Consider the following 14,708-nt stretch of genomic DNA (forward strand, 5'->3'; position numbering starts at 1 on the left):
AACGTCTCAACAAGCCAAATTCTTAAAGAGACAGCAATGCTGTCACTGCATGGTTCTTACTTCTTATTCTACATCACATATACTATAGGGTCTTAAACAGTAAGCAAAGACCAGTATTTACGTTTTTAATGATTAAAATTACATTCAATTATAAATTTAATTATTAACATTTTTGAGAAAAAATGTAATTTAAATACATGAAAAAAAATTTAATTATTAAAATATTTAATTCAATTTATTTATTTATTATATTTTTTAATGATGTATTTTAGTATTAATGTTTAGTATTAATACATTTAAATTAGTGTTATATAGTGTCTTGATCTTATCATGAGCTGAGGGTACAATTTTGTTCCTATAGGGAAACAAAATATATAATTGTACCTTTAAAGGTGCCAAATTGGTCCTTTACGGTACAATTTTGTATCCAAATGTGCTATAAAAGGTACAAAAATGTACCTTTCAAACCTAAATCTGGGCATTTGTACCTTTATAGCCCATTTGGGTACAAAATTGTACCCTAAAGACCAATATGGGACCTTTAAAGGTACAATTTTATATTTTGTTCCCTCTAGGAACAAAATTGTACCCTCATTGTACCTTTTTTTCTGAGAGTGTTGCATATATATATATATATATATATATATATATATATATATAAATATATATATATATATATATATATATATATATATATATTCATTCATTCAATCATTCATGTTCTTTTTGGCTTAGTCCCTTTATTTATCAGAGGTCGCCACAGCGGAATGAACCGCCAACTTATCCAGCATAAGTTTTACGCAGTGGATGCCCTTCCAGCTGCAACCCATCTCTGGGAAACATCCATACACTCTCATTCATACATGGACAATTTAGCCTACCCAGTTCACCTATACCACATATGGACTTGTGTGGGGAAATCCAAGCACGCAAGTAACCCACGCCAACACTGGGAGAACATGCAAACTCCACACAGAAATGCCAACTAGCTCAGCCGAGGCACGAACCAGCAACAATCTTGCTGTGAGTACATATCTACATCAGGGGTTCCGAAACTCACGACTCCCAAGTTCCTTTTAGATGCTTATACATACAGTGTGCAAATGTTTTTCATACAACAATAGGCCTATATAAACATGAGCATATTGACAACACAAAAAAGTGCAACAGTCTAATAGCCATTTCATTTTTATAGTCATTTATTAATTTGTTTAATTTATTATTAACCTCAAATAAAGAGAATGATGGACACAATGTTTTCAGCACAAGTCTTGGTTTAATTTTGGAGACCGCTAATCAGAGATCATTCTCAATATTCAGGCCTGTATTTTATTTTTAATGTATTTGATTGACATAAAGGTGTCAGAAAGTTTAACCTGGTGCTGTAAAATCAATCTGCTGCAGCTGACGCTATTGCTTTGTTGATAATCTAACACAAACACACCGATCCTATATAAAAAAATAATTTAAATGCTGATGGCTTTTCATTAGCTTGTTGTTTTTTACTGTTAAAAAAAAATACTTTTTATATGTTCTGTGGGTTATGGTTACAATATTGTAATTCTAATAGTTTAATAAAGTTTATTTGACTTTTGGAAATCACCAAGAGACCCCCTGTGTAGGGATGCAATGATTAACCGATTTTACTATTAACCGTGCTTTAATTTGTCACATTTAATTAATCGTTAAGGCTTCTCAACACAATGTTTCTGCATGGAACAAAATTGCTGCAACTTAACAAAGTTATGCCAACTGAGTGCTAGTTTGAATTTTGTTAGTTCGAGCTTGTACACCATCCAGATGAATTAACTATGGCTGAAGCTATTAACAAAGGGCCAGTCACATCTCACATCTTTTGCACGCGCAAGTTTGTTACTACTAGTTGAAAGATTGCTGCTAGCGCCTTACCCCGAAGAAAGACAAAAAATACAAAATGAAAAATACCAAACAATTGTTATATAGTTGATCAAAAGGTTCAGCAGCCTTTGAATACAATTCTTCACTGTAAAAAGGAAATACTATTATGTAACTTAGATTTACATTAGACAAATACTACTTATATATTTATTCATTTATTTAATGATTTTAAATTTTATTTATTTATTTTATTTATTTATTTTAGTTTTATTTATTTATTATTTTAATTTATAAAAAAATATTTTTATTTATTTATTTATTTTAAATTCATTTATTTTATTTATTTTTTATTTAATTTATTTTTTATTTATTTATTTTAATTATTTTTTTTTATTTATTTACATTTAATAAATTTATCTATTTTCATTTATTAAAATTTATAATAATTTATAAAAAAATATTTATTTGTTTTTTGTATTTTATTTTATTTTATTAATTTATTTTGAATTTATTTGTAAAATATTTATTTATTTATGTATTTAAATTTTTTTTTATTGACATTTATTTTCAGAGTAAAATTATTGCTTATATTTAAATGCCAAAACTTTTTTCACTTATTTTTAAGTCCAAAGCGAATTGGACTATTGTTTATTTATTATTATTATTTTGTGCTTTATTATTTGGTTACTGAGCAGCAACAAACAACACTTTAAAATATAAACAGTTTTCATGTGTATTTATTGACTTGCAGTGTTTTGAAATTAATGAATGCATAATAATCGTGATAACCGTGATTATTCCTCAGACTATAATCGCACAACCAAAATCTATAATCGTTGCATCCCTACCCCTGTGATTGTACTGCGACCCCCCCTGGAGATCCCGACCCCCACTTTGGGAACCACTGATCTAGATAATAATATAAGATCTGTTAATGTAGTATTATTTCACAAAGCAGTTTATATTTAAATTAATGTAAAGATGATAAAAATGAAAATAAAATAACCTGTAATGTGATATTAATTCTTATTATTGTAATTAATAGTCTAATTAATCTAATTTTTCTTTTTTATTACTGACAGATTTTAGATTCAATTGCTTAAAAACATCAACTTTTAACTCTGTTATTATTGGACAGAACACAGGCTACTGAAATCTAATTAAAGGTTAATGTTTTTCATGAAAACGCAATGAGTCGGCCGAACGCCTCACTGCGCGCGAGGCAAATGCTCTGATTTGTCAAGGTCAATTAATGAAGGCAGCTTAAGGGACGGAAAAAACCCTCACACGCCCTCAGGGCTCCCCAATCCAACAGAAACCACATTAAACCACATGAATTCATGTCCTCCAATTAACATCATTTAAAGCAAGTTGTCATGCACAACTGTGATGTTACTGTTACCGTCAATCCATGCTGTTTGTTCTTCAGCACATGTATAAGCACAGTTAACTGAGAAACAATGCTAAGGTCATTAATAAGCAAAAATGTATTTAAAAATGTAGGTAAAATTGTAAGAATTGTGACTTTTTAAAACCAAATCTAATATTCAAAAATGATTAGAGATCTGATTATGTACAATAAATAGCTTAATTAGATTAAAAGAGTGCAGTTAATTGGAAGGAAATGGCAAGTAATGCGTTGAAATGAACATTGAGGTAGTGAAATCAGTAATCCTTGTTTAATTTAAAACATGAAAAATTATCTTGCTGCTTATTTGACTTATATTTTGCGCAGGCATGTGAAATGAATATAAAAAAAAAAACATGCTTTCATCAGAAAGGTAAAGTATTTAATATTTTTTAATTGTTATTAATCTTTTCTTGTAATGACATGACCTATGGTAAAAAGACTTAACAATTTACAGAAAATCACAACACCTGCAAATTAACTCCAATAATAATAATCATAATAATAATAATAATTATTATAATAATAATAATACATTTTAATAGTATTAATGTATTTTTTATAATAAGCTTTATTAACTTATTTTAATAATTTGACAACAACGGGTATCACTAGTGTTTTAATTATTATTATTTTTTATTATTGTGTAGTTATACATATAATACATATAAATATTACACATATACATAATATTATACATATAATAATAATAATAATTACAATAATAATAATAATAATACACTTATTAATAATAGTAAATAAATAGCTTTTTTTTTACTTTTTTAATTACGAACTTAAAAACAAGGAGTTTCACGTCATGTACACTGTAAGAAATCCTGGTTGCCTCAACTTTTTAAGCTGAATCAAATTAACCTTATGAGTCCATTGAATTTATATGATGTTAAACTGAATTAAAACAGCTGGCAAAACTTATAAAATTTAGTTAGAACCTCATTGACTTAGTTTAATAAGTTACAATGATCTAAAAACATATGCTGTCAGGACTAATTGATCATATAGTTTTTTTTTTTGCAGTCTACAAGTAGTAATTAATGCAGAGTTCCTTTGCATTTTATACAACTTCATTTTTTTTTTATAAATGCACAATATCATATTTAAATCTAATATTAATACAATAATAGACAAATAATGAGTTTGTTGTAAAAAATATTATTAAATTAAATGCATATCAAGCTTTTTATAATGCTTTATTTAATGCATTTTAACAACTTGACAACAATAAATGTCACATTATTATAATTTTTTTTGTTATGTAGTTAATAACACTATTTAATTTGATATCCAATGCATTTTTGACATTTTTAATTAACATCTTAAAACAATGAGACTCCTATCATTAATGCATGTTGATAATCAATGCACATTTATTAATATATTAATAGTATCGAGAATTGACAATTAATAAATGTGTAATTAATAATGTAAATAATAATAACAACAATACTCATAATTATCAATATAATAATACTAATACTACTAATAATTTTATACCAATATTTAGCTATTTTGATAAATTATCATGAGTAAAACGAGAGTCACTATTATTGTCACATGTTCATATTTAACACACACTTATTTTGCTTTATATTAAATTAAATAAAAATTAGTGATCGTATGATTAGTTGTAATAATTTAATAATTGGCTATTAATAAATGTGAAATTAATTATAATAATAATACTCATAATCATCATAATCATAATAATAATAATAACAATAAAATGACAATTGTTTGTCATAATATTGATCAATTTTGATAAATGAACACTCTCACTTTCATTGTTATATTTTGATATTTAATGCACGCTTATTTTGATAGATTACCATAAATGTAAAACACTCTCACTATCATTGTCGCATGTTCATATTTAACACACACTTATTTTGCTTGACATTAAATTAAATTTAAAACAGTCATCGCATGATTAATAGTATTAATATAACAAGTGGCAATTAATAAATGTAAAATTAATAATAATACTCATAATCATTATCTATATAATAATTATAATAATATGTCATAATATTTTCCAATTTCGATAAATATACAAGAACGTAAAATGAGAGTAACATTGTTACAAGCTGATATTAAATGCAAGCTTATTTTGCTTTTTATTAAATAAATTTCAATTAGTGATCGCATGATTAATAGTATTAATAGAAGAATTGGCAATTAATAAATGTCAAATTAATAACAATACTCATAACAATACCAACAATAAAAACAATAAAAATACAACAATTGTGTCATAATATTTAGTAATTTTGATAAATTAACAGACAAGAAACAACAAGAGTCACTATCATTGTCGCATGTTTATATTTAACGCACTCTTATTTTGCTTTATATTAAATTAAATTTAAATTAGTGATTGCATGATTAATAGTATTAATATAGGAATTGGCATTTAATAAATGTGTAGTTAATAATACTCATAATCATCATCAATTTGCTACTAATACTACTGATACTAATAATAATAATAATAATAATAATAATATTAATAATAATAATAATAATAATAACAATAAAACAATTGTATATCATAATATTTAGCAATTTTTCCGAATGAACATGAGCTTAATAAGTTGCATATGAGTGATGATGGTTAATGAGCACTTGATTTTGGCGTGTTTGGACGCTCTCTTTAAGAGTAGCACCCCTGCACCTTTAAGGCTGCAGAGGAGAGAGAGAGAGAGGGAGAGAGAGTATGTATGTGTGTGTATGTGTGTGCGCGTGTGTGTGTGAGGCGGGTGTTGTGCTGTACTCTGCTCTGGTGCTGATGCTGAGCTCTGGACTCCTCAGTGCAGCAGGGGAAGATGCGTGTGCTTGCTGACTGCCGGACGGTGCGAGCTGGTGAAGAAGAGGGATGTTGTTGCTCTGAGTCCAGCTGAGAAACAGCCAGCCGTCATCTCGAACCCTCCGCCGCGTGCGCACTGGACTTCCGCAGCCCCCATTTTTTCTTTTTCATTTCTTTTTTCCTTTCGTTTTCTTATTTATTCTCTCTCTCTCTTATTTCCGTAAACTTTCCGCCTCATTAATTATTCAGTGGATTTACTTTGCCGCGGTGGTTTAAGACTACACCTGTGCGCAGTGGCCCCAGTAAGCTCCGCTCCGCGCGCGCGCTCTGACTCAGCACCGCACCGCACCTGGACGCGTCTCCTGCCGCCTCGCCTCGCCTCTCCTCTCCTGCTGGAGCTGCAGCCCGGAGACCATCAGCCCGGAGCCCCGCAAGCGACAGCCCTACTGGAACTACTAATTACGCACACATCCACACATTGCAGCGCGACGGCTCGTTCTGGAGGAAAAGTGCGCGGTGGGCAAAAGACAAATCTTAGTTTGGAGATTGAAAGGAGCGGGGCATGTGGATATTGGCCATCATCTTTTTCCAGTGCATTTTGAATGGTGAGCAGTGCTTTTTTCTTTTACTGTTGTGCGTTTTGGAGATTTATTAAGAGCAATGTTTGAAATACGATGCTTGATTAATTGAATGCATGCATATCTTTTTTTGGTTACACTTCGAAATTGTACTAATTGATTTAGGAGTGTGCAGTATTTCAGTCTCAATTTATAAAAGCATCTAAATTGTTTAATAACTAGCCACTTTAGTATTTTTTTTAAACTCGTATTACTACAAAAATCATGCATGCATTATTATTTGTAAAAATCATGCATGCATTACTATGCATATATCTTCAATTCGTGTATAAATTCTGAAAGCCTTGTTACACTCTTAAATAAGCATTTAATCGTATGTTTAATAATTAGTCACTTACAATTTACGGATTATAATGATGAAATGCATGCATGCATTATTATGCAAATATCCTCAAGTGCATGTCGAAAAATGAATCTTGGTATCATTGTTATTTATTTAAAAAAAAAAGCATTTGATCCTAAGTGAACATTTGATTATAATTATAGCCACTTATTTTACAGCATATAAAATATGCACACATTATTATGCAAATATCCTCTAATGCATGTCGAAAATGTGAATCATTACCTCCTTGTTATAGTCTTAAATAATCATTTAAGTCATTGGTTTTAAGATTAGTCACTTTACAGCTTGTATTAACATGCATGCATTATAAGAAAAACATCCTGCAGTACAAGTCCAAAATATGAATTTTGATATCTTGTTGCACTCTTAAATAATCATTTATATTACTGTGATATTATTTTTACATGCAATTTGTTTACAATTAGTCACTTAATAAAAGAGCTTCATTATAAATCTTGCATTGTAATGCAAATATCCTGCAAAATATGATCGCTGGCTATTAATGTTACATTCCTAATTGTTCTATTATATAATTGTTTTATTTATTAAATTTTAAAGCTTATAATTTGGAAAATAAAGCAGGTTTGCATTAATATGCAAATCACAGGGTATGCCAAAAACACAATTGTCGACATCCTGCACCTAATGTAATGTAATGTAATGTGACGTGACACTTTTTTAAAATGTTTTGTTTTCTCCTCTCATCTCATGACCTTGTCTGTATTTTTTATTAAGCGTTAGAATTACAAATTGTACTTGTTGAAAAGCAGCACACGCAAAATGGAACGAAAACCCAAGCAGCAAAGCAGTTCTCTCGATCCAAAAAGCGCAAAAACAATCATTCAAGAGCCTACAAATCAACTCAGTAAAACAAATAAAACAAAATGTGTTGTATTGCAGCGTAGTGACACAGCCGCCATGTTTCAAGTAGCAGCACTGAAGCATTGAATGGAAAAAAAAAAAACACCAACAACTCGCACTCACTGGATTGGCACTTTACCGAACGCTTTCGCCTGACCTTTTCACAAAACATTTATTCAAACATTTTTTTTTCTTCCTCTCATGTGGCTGTCCGAATCATATTGACCTCTAAAAAAAAAAAAAACGAAGCGCAGATGCTCGACAGGAGGCGAGTGTGTTGATGGCTTTAAAATGGAGAGACAGCGAGTGGGTGCTGGTTGCTGGGCTAAAGCAGGATGGGTGTGTTTTTATGCTGGATGGCGAAAGAGAGAGAGAAAAAAGGGGGAGCCAGAAGAAAAACGGGGCCATTTAGGTGCTTTTTAAAAGCCAAACACCAACATCAGACTCATACAGACCATAAAAAGCAATGCATAACTCATCGGTCGCCATGAGGAGATCTTAGCATCTTATCCAAACCCAATTTTTAGGCTTTTCTGCAGCCGCCATGAAGCCGGACAGAGCCGTTTAACCTCAATTAATAGCATATCGATGGAATTGATTATCATTTCACAGGGATTCTGGCTTTTGCCTGATTGAGTGGTGCATGTCCGCTGAACTGTGTTCAAACGGGCATTTTCTAAAAAGCATTTTAAGTGTTTCTCTTTGAATCAATACGCTCCCATTTGTGCCGCCGTGTGTATGTGGGTCTCTGAGGCTCCATTGATCAGCGTTGTGATGCAGTGCTGTTGCTCTCTCTCTCTCTTTTTCTCTCTCTCTCTCTCTTATTCGTTGGCTAGTGTAGCTTGTGTCTTGTGTGTGGAGAGAGAGGAGCCATAGAAAATGAGGCTTTCATGATTTGGTTAAGCTCAGAGCCCAGTTGTGCGCTGGTCTCTATGGAAACCCCTCAGATGTGTGTGTTGCGCAGTGGCCTTGAGCTTCCTGCACAGGTGACCCCGGAAGTGTTTCTGAGGAAAAAACCTGCAGCGCTTGTTTTGTTGAGTCTTTCGGGATGTTTATCTGGAGATATTAATTCCCCGGTTTATTAATTGTGCCTTTTTATTTTTTAAGAGTCAGACAAAAGTGTTTATCTTTTTGGTGTCATTCACAGCTTGCTTGGGAATTAAGTAACATTGGATTAAGTAGGAAATTGTGATGTTAATTCACAATGATTGAATTAACGTCATTGATTTAATTGAATTATTTAATCAAGCATTTACTAGCAATCAACTTTGTTGAGATCACTGAAAAAAATGATTCGTTGGATTTACTAAGTGTTTTTTTAATTGTAAGTGGTTGAAAATAGTTAATAGGGGCTAAAATGAAGCAAACAAATTAAGCTGAACATTAATACAGGTAATTTGCTTAAATTCAGCCCATGTTAATTGTTTGCAACTTAAATCTTTTTAGTAAATCCAATGAACCATTTATTATTCAAAGTCTCTGATTTATCAGAGGTCGCCATATTGGAATGAACCGCCAACTATTGCAGCATATGTTTTACGCAGCAGATGCCCTTCCAGCTGCAACCCGGTACTGGGAAACACCCATACACTCTCACATTCATCCACACATTCACACACTAAAGCCAGTTTTATTAATCCATTTCACCTTAAGTGCATATCTTTGGACTGTGGGGGAAACTCATATGAAACGCCAACATGGGGAGAACATGCAAACTCCACACAGAGATGCCAACTGGCCCAGCCAGCACTCGAACCAGTGACGTTCTTGCTGTGAGGTGACAGTGCTAACCACTGAGGCAACTTTTCACTCAGTGGTTATCAGTAATTAGCAAGTGACAGGGTTTCACACAATTTGTCCCAATACAAATGAATTAAGTTATAACTAATTTAAGTGGATTGAACATTAAACAATGAAGTTGTCCCATAAAAATAAAAAATAGTGTTGTTTCAGCTCATTATAGATAAATAGTTTGAACAAACTGCAAATATTTTTTTTTGAGTGCAGAAATGACAAGAACAATGTCAAAAAGTTATTTTTAAATGATTAGAGTAGGAGTGAAAATTGTTTAACGCCATTATTTTTCACTACACGTTGAATAAAATATGAAATTTTAAGGTTGAAACAATAAAATGGCATTTACTCTTTTTTATTTAAAACTTGTATACACAATTCACTTGGATATTTTTTTATTTTTCTATACATATTTTTTGATTTTGTTCCAAGATGTGCAACGTTTCTGTTAAGGTTCTTCTTGTAGATGCACAATTAATCCTCCTCACATCACATACTGTACTGCTTATACAAATGAAGTCAATCTTGTTATGAAATTTGAGTTATTTTAAAAAAATATTCCCCAAGTGCTGTTTAATGTAGAAAAGATTTTTCCTAAACATAATATTTTTTTATACTTTGTTTTCTTTTGTCGTTGCTGTGGTGACAGTGCATAATATGTTTCTACTTATTTTACAAGATACTAATATTCGCATTAAAGTGCCATTCAAAGACCTAACTAGGTTAATTATATACACATGGTAGTTTTGGTTGACAATGAGACAGTAAATTTACAAAGCACACTGTAAGTTTAAAATTAAAATTTGCTCTAAATTTCACAGTAATTTACTGCCACATTTGCAAACACCGTATAATAAAAATGACATTTTATTGTAACATTTACAGTAAATTACTGGCAATTTTGTTTGCCAGTAAAACTGTAAATTTGCAAATACTGTAAATTAAAAATGACAAATTACTGTAACATTTACAGTAACTTACTGGCCATTTAGGTTGCCATTAAGACTGTAAATTTACTACAACCGTAAATTAAAACTGACAATTTACTGTAACATTTACAGTAGCCTACTGAAAATTTTGTTGCCAATATTGTAAATTTACAAACACTGTAAATTAAAAATGGCAATTTAATGTAACGTGTTCAGTAAATTACAGGCAATTTTGGTTGACAGTAAGACTTTAAATTTACTAAAACTAAATTAAAAATGACAATTTACTATAACATTCACTGTAACCTACTGTACATCTTGGTTGCCAGAAATATTGTAAATTTGCAAACATTGTAAATTAAAAATGATCAATGAATGTACAAGCATACTGTAAATTAATAATAACAATTTACTGTAAAATTAAAATTACTGGCAATTTTGGTTGACAGTATAAAAGTAACATGTACAATATCTTACTGGGAATTGTGTTTGCCAGCAGGACTATACATTTACAAACACTGTAAACTAAAGATTTCAATTTATTGTAACATTTACAGTAGTTTATAAATTGCAAACCCTGTAAATTACAATAATATATTGTAACATTTACAGTAACTTACTGGCAATTTAGGTTGCCATTAAGAATAATTTAGAGAATTTTAATTTGCCAGTAAGACTGTAAATTTACTAGCACTGTAAATATAACAACAATATATTGCTAGTAAATTTACAGTCTTACTGGCAACCTAAAATTCTCTAAATGTTTTTGTAAATATAACAATAAATTGTCATTTTTAATTTACAGTGTGTAAAATTATTCTTAATGGCAACCTAAATTGCCAGTAAGTTACTGTAAATGTTACAATATATTATTGTTGTTTGAGTATTCTAGGTTGCCACTAAGACTGTGAATTTACCAACACTGTAAATGAAAAATGACAATTGCAATGTAAAAAAAATCCAGCACAATTGTAAGTATTTATTTTAAGTGTGCTTGTAAATCTCACAAGCAACCTAAATTGCCAGTAAGTTACTGTAAATTTACAGTATTGTTGTTTACATTATAGGTAAGTTTGGATTATAAAGCAGGTTATTGTGTAATAGTGGTTTATTCTGTAGACAATCAAAAAAAAAAAAAAAAAAAAAAAAAAAAAAATATATATATATATATATATATATATATATATATATATAAAATATTTAATTACAAATTTAATCATATTAAATAGTTTAAAAAAAATTATAAGCTTCTTTTATTCCAGCCGAATGACAAGAAATAAGTTTTTATCCCTATGAAAAAATACATATTATAGGAAATACTGTTAAAATGTCCTCGCTCTGTTGAACATCACTCGGGAAATATTTGATAAAAAAAAAATACAAATTTCGCAGGAGGGCTTACAATTCTGACTTCATCTGTATATATTTAATTCGAGCGCTCATCTCCGTTGAATGCGTTTGCATGTACAAATTCATGCTGAGTTGTTCTGAATGGCTCTCGTGTTGCTGAAGAGCTCTCCAGATCCTCTGCATATTAACACACAGATGTAATTGGAGCAGCAGAAGCACAGACGACGCAGCGGAAAGTAGGTGCGATGTTGTTTTTGTAAACCGATGCTAGGGGCCAAACTCTGACACACACACTCAAATGGACACGGGTAAACAAAGTGGCCGATCAAGAGAGCTTTTAGCCGAGTCCAGATCAAACAGACCAAAGTGTGTGGGCAAATCCATTTGTTTCGCTTAACTGTGCGCCTGGGTTTCACCAAATCAAGGCCACGTTTACACTCCTGGAAGCAAAGCAAACTCCATATTGTTCTGGAGTTGGTTGCATATGTTTTTCGGATTGCTTCATTGTTTGGTTCGTTTTTTTTAAAAGGGTCTTGACAGGTGAATTATATGTAGATTGTTGTGCAATGGGTGGCTTAACACTGTCGCCTCACTGCAGGAAGGTTGCTGGTTCAAGTCCTGAGTGTTTTTGTTTGATTTTGGTATTTTTGGAATCATTTTATTTAATGTACCAATCAAATTTTACACTTAAAAAATATATATCTAGGCCTAACAAATCAAATTTATGAATTACAATTGCATATCAAATTGTCATCCATCCGGATTACATACACTGTAAAAAATGCATGGTTTCCACACAATTCATTCATATTGTCCCAACCCAAGTCAACTTAACACTTTTAACAAATTTATGTAGATTGAACATAAAAAAATTAAGTTGTCACAATGAAATCTTAAGAATTGTGTTGTTTCAGCTCATTTTAAGAAAATACTTTCGAGTGTACTTTTACATTATTAAACTAATATGCAGTTGAAGTCAGAATTATTAGCCCCCCTGAATTATTAGCGCCCCTGTTTATTTTTTTCCCCAATTTCTGTTCTGTTCTGAGAAGATTGTTTCAGCACATTTCTAAGCATAATAGTTTAAAAAAACTTATTTCTAATATATGATTTATTTTATCTTTTCCGTGATGACAGTAAATAATATTTTACTAGATATTTTTCATGACACTTCTATACAGCTTAAAGTGACATTTAAAGGCTTAACTAGGTTAATAAGGTGAACTAGGCATGTTAGGGTAATTAGTCAAGTTATTGTATAACGTTGGTTTGTTCTGTAGACTATTGAAAAAAAAAAATAGCGTAAAGGGGCTAATAATTTTGTCCCAAAAATGGTTTTTAAAAAAATTATTAACTGCTTTTATTCTAGCCGAAATAAAACAAATAAGACTTTCTTCAGAAGAAAAAATATTATCAGACATACTGTGAAAATTTCATTGCTCTGTTAAAAATCATTTGGGAAATATAAAAAAAAAATAAATAAAAATCAAAGGGGGGCTAATAATTCTGACTTCAACTGTACTTTATTTGATTGATATTTGTTAGTTGGACCTGAATTAAACAAACAAGAACAAGATTTGTGTAATAATATCAATAAATCCAATGTGTTTTGAATGCTTCTTATTAATCCGTCTTTTGCGTGGAGTATGGAGCTTTACTTTTGCCCCTGAATATTAAGCAAATCAATCTCATAGAATTGATCTGGCTTTTTCAACAGCTAGATATATTTATATCATATTCATATCTTTTAACTGATTAAATATAATATCATCCAATTTTAACAGATTTAGATTATAATAAGGAATCTGACAACATACATTAAAAAAAAAAACTGGCAAATTAAGTTAATTTATTCAATTATTTAAGTAATTGTGTGTAAACCCAGCGTATTTTCAAGGTTTTATGTTTGGTATGTATTGTACTCTGCTTTCTGAATTAGGACATATGACAGACGGACGTTCGCGCCCGTGCTGTTCTCAAGCGTAAACTCACTGGAGGCCTCTGTTGAGCGACCGTCTGTCCTAAGCGACGATTTACTAAAGCCGTCCAGATATATATATATATATATATATATATATATATATATATATATATATATATATATATATATATATATATATATATATATATATATATATATATAAAAAGCAAAAGCCCTCGTCCAATTTTGACCGCGTTATCGGGTTATGCCGCATTCTTGCCCTGTCGCGAACTCGTTCGCTTTTATTTTTTAGATTCTGTTTTTCATCTTACCTGATTGCTGAAACCACTCTTCCCAGACTCGATCCCGGTTGTCGACGCCGTAGCCTTCTCCTTCTCCTTCTCCGGGCCTCCGCTTCGCCGATGTAACACTACGAGCTAAGCGGACAAACTGGTTGCGGCAGGAAAGCCCTCCGTGTCGTTACAGCCTGCGGACGTTTCTGGAGACCGCGATTTACGTGGCCAGAGGTACTTATGGCCGCATTTCGTTTTTTTCGAGCAAACGCTGTGGGGCAGTGTGACACCGCTCTTCTTCGTGCTCGCTCAAATAAAACGAAATGCGGCCGTACGTACCTCCAGCCATGTAAATTGCGGTCTCCAGAAACATCCGCGGGGCTACGTTTTCATAATGAGCCTGGGTTGTTTTAAACTCTTGAAATGCAGTGACAAATACACAAACATTTACTCTTACTATGGTTGAACTAAGCAGTGACTCTACACATCG

General features: G+C 31.3%; 1 protein-coding gene across 7 annotated transcripts in view; it reads left to right on the top strand.

The window, feature by feature from the left end:
* The first annotated feature begins 6,026 nt into the window (after positions 1-6,026).
* Positions 6,027-14,708, top strand: part of dscama (Down syndrome cell adhesion molecule a) — a 185,024-nt gene continuing 176,342 nt past the window's right edge. For 6 of the 7 annotated variants that reach the window (XR_012385960.1, XR_012385957.1, XR_012385958.1 and 3 more), the window contains exon 1: positions 6,027-6,691. Coding sequence is in view for 2 of the 7 variants with exons in the window: in XM_021479191.2 (XP_021334866.1) it covers positions 6,649-6,691 (43 nt within the window). In the remaining 5 variants the exon portion in view is untranslated. The remainder of the gene's footprint in view (positions 6,692-14,708) is intronic. The other variant, NM_001030224.2, reaches the window with a different exon arrangement.

This window comes from Danio rerio, chromosome 10 (genome assembly GCF_049306965.1).
Source record: "Danio rerio strain Tuebingen ecotype United States chromosome 10, GRCz12tu, whole genome shotgun sequence".
NCBI lineage: Eukaryota > Metazoa > Chordata > Actinopteri > Cypriniformes > Danionidae > Danio > Danio rerio.